This window comes from Canis lupus, chromosome 2, assembly GCF_048164855.1.
Source record: "Canis lupus baileyi chromosome 2, mCanLup2.hap1, whole genome shotgun sequence".
NCBI classification, from domain to species: Eukaryota; Metazoa; Chordata; class Mammalia; order Carnivora; family Canidae; genus Canis; species Canis lupus.
Genome location: NC_132839.1, coordinates 53,704,623 through 53,716,862, shown reverse-complemented (window position 1 = coordinate 53,716,862; position 12,240 = coordinate 53,704,623). Strand labels below are relative to the sequence as shown.

The following is a 12,240-nucleotide window of genomic DNA, read 5'->3' as shown; positions in this document are numbered from 1 at the left end:
GAAACCTCTTTCTGAGACACACTAGTGCCTCTGGTTTTTCAGTGGTGGTTTTGTTCTATTCTGACTGGGGTCTTGAAGATACCATGCCTCCCCTGGCACTGTGGATCTCTCCCACTGCCAGGCTCTGTAGATGTCTCTGCCCAGGAAGGACCCAGAGAGCTCAGGCTGCACTGTGAAGGTTCACATGACAGGGAGTGGCCAATAGCAGTGATCACCTCTGTGACATCAGTCCTTTTGTGGTCTTAGGGGGCTGGGGAAGCACTCCCATCCTCCAGTTAACTGGTGATGAGTTAATGAGGAGGCTGCCCAACTGGCCATTTTCATGGAAACTGCTATGATCCAACACTATTCAAAAGGAAGAGCTTTAGGAAGAGTTGAAGAACTTCTCTTTGGGGCTTATACAAAGTCCAAAGATGGTTCCTTTCTCGTTAGATACCACGATAAAGTCACACGATACAGTGAGGGTGGGTATCCATTCTCACCTTCTTTTTTAAAAAATTTATTTATTTATTCATGAGAGACACAGAGAGAGAGGCAGAGACATAGGCAGAGGGAGAAGCAGGCTCCCGGGACTTGAACCCGTTCTGGGGATCATGCCCTGAGCCAAAGGGAGATGCTCAATAGCTGAGCCACCCGGGCCTCCCTCCATTCTCATCTTCTTAATGTACCAGTGATTTTCTGGTTTCTGTTCTCTTTGCCTAACCGTTAACAGGCATATTTCAAGGCTACTTGGTGTAAGAAAGCTACTAAAATCCCATAAGGAAGGTAAATACCCTCAGGTCAATATCTGCCTATCTATTGGATAAACACTAGCTTGCTTTAGATCATGCCTGAATGGTCACTAAGTAAAAAGGATGAGGTTTTTAAAGAGAATGGTGAGGTCAGAGATCAACATTATCTTTTCTAGCTAAGGCTAAGCTCAAGCAGATACTATGCGTACCAGGAAAGAGGACGGTGTCAGGGTCTCAGCCTCAGATGCCTGAAGGGGGCAGGCAAGTGAAAGATAAAGGAACAAAGTGGGTGGGGTTTGTGTATGACACTCAGAGAGGCTTCTCGCCCCCAAAGAAAGGCTCTGCTTTCTTGCAACACACAGACCTCTTGGTCTATTTTTTGTTTTTAGCTTTTGATAGAGACATAGGCAGGTACAAGAAATATTTCCTTTTCCTGCCAATGCAAATTATCTGGCCCCTGATCCCTGCCCCTGTGTCAGGGCACAGCAGGTAGGGTAAGGACTGAACAAAGAGGGTGTACGCACCCCCCATTTCCCCAGTTCAAGCCCAGTTATGCCACATAAGATCGTGGAATGAGTAGTGAGATCCTCTTCTTGTTTTCTAAGAGCAACTAGAAATTTGGATTTTTCTGTGCAGTCTTCAGTTTAAAACCCTAGACATTCAAAGAATAAAAAAAGCCCTGGGGCACCTGGGTGGCACAATTGGTTAACTGACTGAATCTTGGTTTTAGCTCATGGTTTGTGTGATTGAGCCCCATGTCTGGCTCTGTGCTCAGCTTAGAGAGGAGTCTGCTTGAGTTTCTCTCTCCTTCTGTTTCTGTTCCTCTCCCCTGTACTCACTCTCTCAATAAATAAGTCTTTAAAAACAACAACAAAAACCCCTTAACACTAAGGTGGGCGTAGAAAGCCCTCGTGCTGGGCAGTGCTGGCTTGCTACCTCCCACCTGGCACCCCATCCCCAAGCATGGGCACACCTCATCACGTTATCATCGATCTGCATCAGGGACGTGGCTGTGTAGAGACGGCTCAAGTCTGTGTCCTCCAGGCTCTGGGGTTTCTTAACATGGTCTCCAAAAAGAGCTTGCCTAGAATGTGACAGAATAGTAAACAATAAAAAGCAGATGATAAACCAAATCCGCATGTTGTACATTTGAAACATCCTACAATTTTGTCAATTATACCTCAAACTGAAAAACATTTTAAGGAACAGATGATAAACCACCACAGCAGAGCCCGCTTCCCCACACAGACGCAAGCCAGGAGACAAGTCTTTGAGAAGGCATGTGGAGGCAAGTTAAAAGTAGATGCCTTCGGCCTTCAGAATGTCCCAGAGGATGAGCTTGCAATGTTGACTTTTCAATAACTGAAGAAAGATGACTGCCAAGATCTTATTTTCCTTTTCCGGGACAGCTAGACACACTAAAGATTGGGTTTGAGCCTAGGCGAATACAGTTGGCCCTTGAAAAATGTGGGGGTAGGGATGCCAACTTACAGTAAAAAACCCACATAGAACTTCTGATTCTCCCACAACCTAATATCCCACTGTTGACCAGAAGCCTTGCCAACAGTATTGTCGATGAACATGTATTTTGTGTGTTACATGTATTACATACTGTATTCCTACAATAAAATATGCTACAGAAAAGGACACATTATTTAGAATGTCAAAGGAAGAGAAAATACATTTACAGCACTGGCCTGAGAAAAATCCATGTATAGGTGGCCCACGAAGTTCAAATCCAAATTTTTCAAGGGTTCGACTCTATTACAAATCCTTTGTTGCAGGGGAGGTCTTAGGATGGGCTCTGTGGTGAGTGGTAAGTGGTGAACCAAACTGTGGGGGGCCTGTCTTTACACTGGTGACACTGCCCCTTTCTCTTTGGAAGTTGTTTCTGTCATTTAATGAGGAAGACAGTGGTAAACTATCTAGCATTGGGGCAAGTCAACGGCTCTCCAATGTGTCAGCTAAAAAAGCTTACGTATACCCCGAAGAGTCATTATTTCTATTAAGAAAAAGATTTATCTTGAGAGGATGATAATAAAGGTAGAGAGCAAAATGTACACATTTAGACTTTCATGTCCTGTGAGGTCTCTAGCACACAGCTGAAGGAGGAGTTTGTGGTCTGGCCCTATGGTGAGAAAGGTCATCATGGAAACTTGACGTTCTGGAATCTCCTCACAACCTCTCTCAAAGAGGAACACATTTCTTTAGCATTTTTTCCCCCAAAAGACTATTAGGAAGATTATATATTTTGAGTTTAGAATCCACAATTTGAAGTGGTCCTAAAATTTCTAAATGTTTGGCTTTCTGTAGTAGATTTTTAAAATGTAAATACACCTAGAGCATATTCAGAGGGCTCAATTTGTTAAGAATTACATGATGGACCTTTTGGACTAATTAGTGGCAAGATTGGACCTGTAGTAAAACAAACGTTCCCTGGGAGGAGTCCATCCATTCCAGAGGTGGAGAGGCAGAGGACCTGTACTTGGTGTCAGAGGCTTGGCTTCACCCCTTCTGGAACCTCAGCAAAACTCCAGCCCCATAGGAACCTCAGCGAAGCCATGGCTGACTCAGGGCCCAGACGCCATGAGCTGAGTGAAAACAGTTTACATCCAGTCAGCCCAGGGGACCTAAGTCTCCTGTCCTTCACCTGCCTGTCACCAGGGCCCAGCAGCTTGGTGGTCTGAAGGGCCCACAAGCACAGCCTCGCCCAGACTCCATGTAAATCCCGCCAACAGGAAGCCCAATCTGGTGTGCTCAGCTGGGATGGGCAATACCATATTTTCTTTTAACCATTGAAATAAAGAGAATAAGAAATGGATCATTCAGTCAGATTGTCTTTTCCATGATGACATCAACCCCTCCACCTAAAATTGGGTGCCCCTGAGTGCCCATAACATGCCAGGCTCTCGGGGAAATCAAAACGAGCCCAGGGATACCTGGGTGGCTCAGTGGTTGAGCATTTGCCTTGGCTCAGGTCATGATCCCGGGGTCCTAGGATGGAGTCCTGCACTGGGCTCCCCATGGGGAGGCTGTTTCTCCCTCTGCCTATATCTGTGCCTCTTTCTGTCTCTCATGAATAAATCAATAACACCCTTAAAAACAACAACAACAAAATGAACCCAAGCCCTCCTGCACTTTACAGTTTAGTTCAAGACACAGAATTCACCGCGGGGAAGCAACAGAAGAACAAGATGGGGGTGAAAGAGTTGGCTTCATGGAGGAGAACTGAGATGGACCTAAAGAACAGGCAGACATGATGGGAAGGGCCTTCTCAGGAAGGCCCTAGTGGTGTGGGAGTGGGAGAGGCTAGAGGGCGCATGAGCCTCCATGTGGCCCAGTCCAGCTAGAGGGAAGGCAGGTGTGTGGGAAGAGGGAGGGATGGCATCCATTATAACAACTGTAACAATAAAATCATTGCTAATTATTTATTGACTTCTGCACGCCACTGGTCTAAGCAGTGGTCAGGGGCTACCCTACCGAAGTATTCTGAGCAGGAGTGAGGCAAGATGAGCATGGGGAATGTGCAGACGTGTGACCGGGCGGTGTGGACACTACGTGGTGCCCAGTGGTGGGACTCTTGTCGTGCAGCTGCTGGTCAGAATCCCACAAGCCAGCAGAGAGTGATTCCTGATTCTTAAGCCAAGAGCAGCCCAAGAAGGAAGGTTCCTACACTATGACAAGCCACCCTGAGGATTGCTCTAATGTGGGAAAGAATCATGGGATGGGTTTCTTATCTCGGATATAGTGGGAATCACGAGGGCAAGAAAAGGATTAGGTGAATACGGCAGCTTGGGACAAGTTTGTTTCTAAGCAAGTCACAGAGCAGCCAGCAGAGAATCTGCAACACCCCTCCCTGCCTTTATTTTATTTTTTTGGAGAAACAAGAGTTCTGGCTTTTAGTGACTCCAAAGTAAGTGTAGGTGTCATACCTGTGCGAGAGGATGATCTTCTTCATGTTGTCTGCCATGAGGAAGTTGTAGAAGCGCCGGCACTGATCCCACTGCATGAAGGTCTCCTGGGCCCTGAAAAAACGGCAGGCCAGAGTGAGAGGCTGTGCCCTGGAGGGATGCACTGGCTCCCGACCCTGGAACACGGGTCTCTGCACATGGCCTCAAACTCTCGCTTAGAGAGATCTTGTGGAGACACCAAACAGCCTTGCTGAACATGCAGTCCCAGCGAGAAAGCTCTGTAGTGGCACAGGCTTTGTGGGGGACAGTCCCAACGCCCTCCTCAAGCATGGCAGCCTTCTCTTAGTCACAGAGCTCGCGAGTACTGGCATTTGAACACCTCTATTTGGCTTTCTACCTTGCAGGAAGACTTTCTTGGTTTAATTACAGGTGTATGTAAGGGGAAGGTGGGTATGGAGAGGCACAGTGCAGGGCAGAGCCTAAAAGAATCTCTTTTGTTGTTGTTTGAGAACCAAAGGGAAATCATACCATTTGAGCTCTCTTGATTAGGCTTAGAACATTCAAGGGGCAAGGAAACGGAAGGAGAGGTAGAGCGGCAATCCACTCCTTCTGGACATGGCTGTGGGGGCTGGTTCTGAGGAGCTAGTGTGTGTAGTTAGCACGATCAGGCCTACCTGACATGAGGGTCACCGCCTAACCCCCCAGCAGTGGCACTAGGCAGATAATATTATCCCTCCCTAGATCAGGAGACCACAATGGACTCAGAGAGGTCAAGGGACTGGTTCTGGGTGACACTAGGACAGTAAGGGGCGGCCTTCTCTATGCGCCAGCAGGGTGGATTTCCTCCCTCCAGCTGGTTTAGCCCTTCCTGCTCTGTGCCCTCTTCCCTGTGTGTAAACCCAAACGCAGCTGCCACAGAGTCCATGCTAACCCCCACCTCGCAGATGTCTGAGTCTCAAGGCGTGCTTCTACCCTGGAAGTGAATCTGGGTGTCACCATTCTCACACAGAATCCCTTGGTGCCAGATGGCTAAAGAGGGGACTGGGGAATTTTTTTTTTCCCTAAAAATCCAGGGGTTTATGAGGCAATTTCCACAAGGCTGCCACACTTCAGTTTTGGAACGGCAAACATTTTCCATAATACTGTGGTTAAAAAAATAAGAGGTAGTGAGAGGTTAAAAGTGAAAGGGTTTGTGGCTTTAATGGTCTATGATGTGCTCCTGAGAGCCAGGGCTGAGGCTCAAGGGGAAAACCAACACTGCCTTCAAAGGTCAAAAGACCATTCTGTAAATGTATGAGGGGCTTCCCAAATGTTGCAGAAATAGAAAGGATGGGTCAGATCACTGTGCGCAGGACCCCAAGTAAGGCAGGGATCTGGACACTTGCCTCTTGGTCTGAGTGAGGAGGGAGGAGGGAGTCACCCAATCCATGAGCCAAAACCTGCTTCCTCTGCCAGCACCCCTCCCCCCGACCTTGGACCCAGCTGCCCCTTCCTCAGGCAGCCAACTGTCCCAGCTTTCTCTGGCCCTTGGCCATTTCTGCCTTTGCTGACTTCCTAACTGCTTCGGTTAGTATGTCCTGCATATTAGAGGGGATGCAGAGGGAAGGAAGTGGGGGGTGCTGGCCAGACACATAAGACATGAAAGCTGCTCCAGCCCTGCAGAGGATCTTGAACTAAAAAACAAGAGCCACGCACTGAAAGGCTCCGGGGACCCCCAGGGGCCCAGGGTCGAGGAGGACTGGGATGAGGATGCTGCAACCACCATCTCCCCCAGTCTTGCTGGCTGACACAGATTCCTAGCATCTCTGCTTTACCACTCAGCATCCATGGGGGGCTTTCATAACCTTTGGGTATAAATTATGGAACTGAAACAATTTTAGTATATGTGCTGCCGAAGCGAGCACAGGAACTGAAACAATTTTATATTGGCCTAATAAAACCTAATCAAGAGCAATGTATTATAAATACATTCATTCCAAATATTTTTTTAAAGGACTAATTTCTTCAATACCACCACGACCACCACCAACATATGGAAAGAAATCAGGGCGGGGAATGTAGAGACTCAAACTTACAAGACAGATCAACAAAAGCAATGCATGGGCATTATGTGGATCCTGATTCAAATAAGTCAACTGTTAAAACACTTCTGTGAGACAATCAAGGAAATCTGACCCCTGGGTAGAAATGGGCTATTAGAGAATCATTCATTTCTTGGTATGATAATGGTATTGTGGTTATATTTTTAAAAAGTCCTTAGAGTTTTTTAGTGTGAACTAATGACATATTTTCAGATGATATGATGCCTGGGATCTGATTTAAAATAATCCAATTTCGGGGCAGCCCCGATGGCTCAGCAGTTTAGCACCGCCTTCGACCCGGGGCATGATCCTGGAGACCTAGGATCGAATTCCATGTCAGGTTCCCTGCATAGAGCCTACTTCTCCCTCTGCCTGTGTCTCTGCCTCTCACTCTCTGTGTCTCTCATGAATAAATAAATAAACTGTTTAAAAAATAAAATAAAATAAAATAAAATAAAATAAAATAAAATAATCCAATTTTTAGGGGAGTGGGGTGTGCCTGAGGTGTAGAGGGAGCAGAACAGCTATGAACTAAGCATTGCTGAAGTGGGTGATGGGCACCCAGGAGTTCAATATCCTACTCTTTTTTATATGTGCCTAAAATTTTCCATAATAATGAAGGAAGAGGAGGAAGAAAGAGAAAAAAATAGAAAATCATTTTGAATTATGAGCTACTGAAAATGATTTGCCCCACTGAGGACAGTCAAAGACTTACAGAGAAGAGTCAGAGTTAGTTTTAACTGCTTAAACCCATGAGACTCCACAACCATTTCCAGGGACAGTAAAGAAGCTGGCAGGTTATATGGAACCATGACCCACAAAGCCCCACCAAACCTCACTCATGCAGTTCCCACCGAGGCCAAACTCCCATTGTCTTGTTTTTGCAGCGAGAGGAGGCAGGAGACAGGACCAGGTTGGTGGTGTGGCAGATGAGCCTGGGGCCTTTGGGTAGGCGGTGATATGAAGGTCTTACAAGATGTCCAGGCCACCCAGGAGGCAAGACACGGACCTGAATACAGCCCATCTGACCCCACTGCAGACTCTAAAGGCCACTTCACCTCGCCAAGCCTCAGCTTTTTTATCTGACAAATCAGGGGGTTGAACAAGAGAATCCATTTCACACCCAGATTGTTCTACGGCTGGGGTTTCTAGATAGCTTTAGCACAGGCTGTGCAGAGCCCACCCTGGGGGACCTCAGTGGTGTTTCTGCTGCTTCTCTTAATGGTGGATGTGGGGAAGTGGGAGAGCTGGCCGGCTGGTGGTGTTAGGAAGGAGTCTGGATTCTGGCCTCAGCTGAGGAGACCTGGGGTACAGGCTCCTGGGAGAGATGTCTCCTAAGGATGGGGCAAATGTCTGCCTGGAAACCAGAGGAGTCCGGCAGGAGGTTTAAAAGGAACAGTGGTGATGTGGGGGGAAAGAACACTCAGCTGAAACCCTGATGACATGGTGGACTGCCAGCAAATGGGAAAGGCAAGGGAAGAAGAAACCATCATGGTTCCTGATGGTGGCAGGCCACTGGGCAGAGCATGCACACGGTGAATGTCACTCAAGAGAGGATACAAGATCTCGCAGCCGTCAGCAGGACATGCAAAGATGGGACCAGGACTGGAAGAAACTGGTCTTCCTGTGGAGGACCCCGGGTGGCTACTCAAAATGAGGGAAACTTCTAGAAAGAAAAGCAGAGAAGTCCTCTCTGGCAAGAAAACACACTCCTGTGTTGAGCTCAAAGTCTGAGGTAAAAAAAAAACATGCAGAGAACATTTGGATGAGACCTGGCTGATTCAATGGAAGAAACGAATTTTAAGTTGCTTGAGGCATGCCACAAAATGGGCACCAAAGTCAGGGAACTCTGGCTTTCTGGACACTGAATGAGTCTCTTCATTTGGCCAAAGAGCAGAACCTCCATGTTCCTGACTTGTCTCTAGACATCTACATCCTCCAGAAGAGAGAGGAGACAGCAGGAAGTGCTCCCTGGGCTGAGCCACTGAGAGGGTCTGGCTGAGGACACAGGAGAGACATGTGGAACCCAGGAGAACCCAGCCAGGTCATAATTACAGGCAGGGGATGGCTTTGAATTCTCCAGGAAGGCCGGTTTCATCTACTTCAGGAAGGCTCAGGATGACTCCGAGAAGGCTGATGCCTCCTGAGAATTGCAAAGACCTCAGAAAGTGATTCTGTCATTGAGGATGCAAATGAGAGGAAGAGAGTATCCCCCAAACCAGCAGGGGAAATATACGGACTTTTATTTTTAATTTTTTAATTTTTATTTTTTTAAGATTTTATTTATTTATTCATGAGAGGCACAGAGAGAGAGAGAGAGAGAAAGAGAGAGAGAGAGAGAGAGAGACAGGCAGAGACAGGCAGAGGAAGAAGCAGGCTCCATGCACGGAGCCTGATGTGGGACTCAATCCCGGGACTCCAGGACCACACCCTGGGCCAAAGGCAGGCGCCCAACCGTTGAGCCACCCCCTATATACGGACTTTTAAAGAACGCTATCCCTCCATCTGTCTACCTATCTATTATCAAAACAAATAAATGCCTTTATGTCTGATCAATGTAACATTAAATAATAAGATACTATCTGTACTGGTTTCCCAGCTACCTGGTGAGTGATTTCCTTTGGAATACTTACAAGAGTTTTAAAGAGTTTTAAACAAGAGTTGTGGAAGGAGATGGATTTTTTTTTTTTAATTTTAAAGATTTATTTGAAAGAGAGAGAGAGAAAGAGAGAGCATGAGCAGGGGGAGGGGCAGAGGGAGAAGGAGCATCTCAAGCAGACTCCTCGGTGAGCATGGAGCCCCATGCCAGGCTTGATCTCACAACCCTGAGATCAGAACCTGAGCTGAAACCAAAACCTGGACACTTAACTGTTGGAGCCACTCAGGTGCCCCAGGATATGGATTTTTAAATCACATAGAAGAGGGTCCAAACGAATGGGCACCTACAGTCATATGCAGGGCAACCTACTAGAGTAAGGAAGAGCCGAGCTGACTGCTTTATGCCGCTGGAGGGCTTCTCAGAGAAAGCACAACTTCCCAACTCCTTCTTTGCACAATGAGGGGACCAAGCATTGACTAAAAGGAACTGAAGTCAGAAGAGAATGAGCTGGGGAAAGAGGGCACCTAACACCTAAAGGAATTCAAATCTCCTGACTCACATAAATAAGATCTCAGAGTGCTGAGAGGCTGTGAGAGTGATCAAAGTGCTTTCCTGGGGTCTTCGAGAAGACAGTGGGAGAAAGGTTCTGTGAGACTGGGAGCCCGTGATTCTAACAGGCCAGAAAAGGACAAGAAGACAGGTGTGCTGCAAATTAAGGCAGGTGATGAATTTACAGGGTGTGGATGTAGGCAATATTAAAACACACCTTAAAAGTAATATGCTAATGAAACTGCAAAATCACAGTACCTTTTCCCAGAATGCTACCACACCAATGTAAGAAAATTGTTCTTATTTGGGGAGGGGAGTTTCTCTTCCAGACTTTGCCCGTCTTTAATCTTAAAAAAAATTTTTTTTCAAAGATAAGTATTTTATTTATTTATTTTTAAAGATTTATTTATTTATGATAGAGAGAGAGAGGCAGAGACACAGGCAGAGGGAGAAGCAGGCTCCATGCCAGGAGCCTGATGTGGGACTCGATCCTGGGACTCCAGGATTGCACCCTGGGCCGAAGGCAGGCGCCAAACCACTGAGCCACCCAGGGATCCTCTTTTTTTAAAAATTTTTAATCATGGTGGTAAAAAACTCATAAGATTTACCTTAACCATTTTTAAGTATACAGTTCAGTAGTGTTAAGTCTATTTACACTGTTGTGTAATAGATCCCCAGAACTTTTCTATCATGTGAATATGAAAGTCTATACTCATTGAAGTAGGACTTCCCATTTCCCCTATCCTACTATCATAATTTTACATAGTTGCCTTCCTCACTACGTTTTTTCCCCTCATTTTATTATTTTATTATCATTATTTTTAAGTAGGTTCCGTGCCTAGCATGGAGCCCAACACGGGGCTTGAACTCACAACCCTGAGATTGAGACCTGAGCTGAGCTCAAGAGTCAGACACCTAGCCAACTGAACCACCCAGGCCCCACCCCCACTACTTTTAATATATATATTCTGTAATGTTATAGATTTTCTTGATTTTTTTAAAAAATAGAATCTTCCTTGTTTGCCACTGTAATTTGTAGGTCATAATTTACAATTCTCTCTCATGCTGGACAGGTGCTGGTTACCTCTAGCTTGGCCCTACAAGAGTCATACTGTAGTGGCGGCAAAGCCAAGACCACCCTTGAACAGTGTGGCTTCTGGGAGGAGGGATGGTGGAGCCTCTGGACCTGAGAGACCCAAGTGAGAGGGCTCCAGGCTGGCCACTGCTTCCGGGGCAGGGCTGATCTGCAGAGACGTCAGCTTGAGAGTGCAGGCAAAAGAAAACCATCTCTGCACCCCTCTATGCACTGGGGAGTGGGCCCAGAGTCCTTCATTCCAGCCTTGCTAGGCTTTGCAGGGAGGATGGGGCATGAAGCTCAGACAAAGGTAGGGATGGCCACCCACTAACTGCTCTCTGCCTGGTCAGAATGTTTTCCCTTAGGATGTACTTTTACAGGAATGTGATTACTAAGTGAAAGGGGCTGTCCCCCTCATTTTTCTGATAGAAAAAAATTAGCAATAAAAAGTAAACAAATCCCCAAGATACTAAGGGCAAGCCATTTGGTCAGCTTCACAACCCACTGGTGGAGAAGCCAAGCTGTTTCCTAGGTTGGAGTTCTGCCCACAGAGTTTTGTCTAAACTCAGTAGATTTTCCCCTTTTGCTTGGCTCTGATACAAAACTACCGATCGTTAAAACTGTCATACAGCTCTTGCACTATAAACACAGACTTGATGAAGGGACAACTCTATAGAAGGACTTTATGAATGACAGCCCTCGCTCTTGCCATAAATGCATCCATAGTCTGGAGGTTGCCCATTCAAAGCAAAAGAGAGAATACATACACCATTTGCCAGAAAGTGGTGCTTACACACCCATTCAGCTAGGGGCAGGACTATACTTAGGGAGATCTGCTCACTCTCTATTGTCCTCCAAGGGGCCCCTGACCCTCGCCTGGGCCCTGTACCACTGTCCTCTCTACCCTCACCTGCTGCCCAAATCCCTCTCCATTGGCCTTCACTTGACTTAGGATTTCCTTGCACCATATGCCTAGTGGTAATATTTTAAGATAGATAGATAGATAGATAGATAGATAGATAGATAGATAGATTGATAGATAGCTGATAGATTTATTGATTGATTGAGTAATTGATTGAGAGGTTGAGGGGGAGGGGCAGAAGGAAAGGGAGAGAGAGAATTCCAAGCAGACTCCAGGCTGAGTGCATAGCCCATTGTGGGGTGTGACCCCATGACCCTGAGCTCATGACCTGAAATCAAACGTCAGACATTCAACCAACTGAGCCACCCAGATGCCCCACCTGGCATGGTGTGTAATCTATTAGTGATATTTACTCGTTGGTTTGCTGCTTTG

At 46.5% G+C, this 12,240-nt stretch overlaps 1 protein-coding gene across 3 annotated transcripts in view; it reads right to left on the bottom strand.

Annotated features, from left to right (window-relative positions):
- ABHD2 (abhydrolase domain containing 2, acylglycerol lipase) overlaps positions 1 to 12,240 on the bottom strand; it is a 103,227-nt gene that overhangs the window by 10,753 nt on the left and 80,234 nt on the right. For all 3 annotated transcript variants that reach the window (XM_072799659.1, XM_072799679.1, XM_072799669.1), the window contains exons 7-8: positions 4,664 to 4,756; positions 1,705 to 1,815 (exon numbers count right to left, since the gene is read on the bottom strand). In XM_072799659.1, coding sequence (XP_072655760.1) covers positions 1,705 to 1,815; positions 4,664 to 4,756 — 204 coding nt within the window. The remainder of the gene's footprint in view (positions 1 to 1,704; positions 1,816 to 4,663; positions 4,757 to 12,240) is intronic.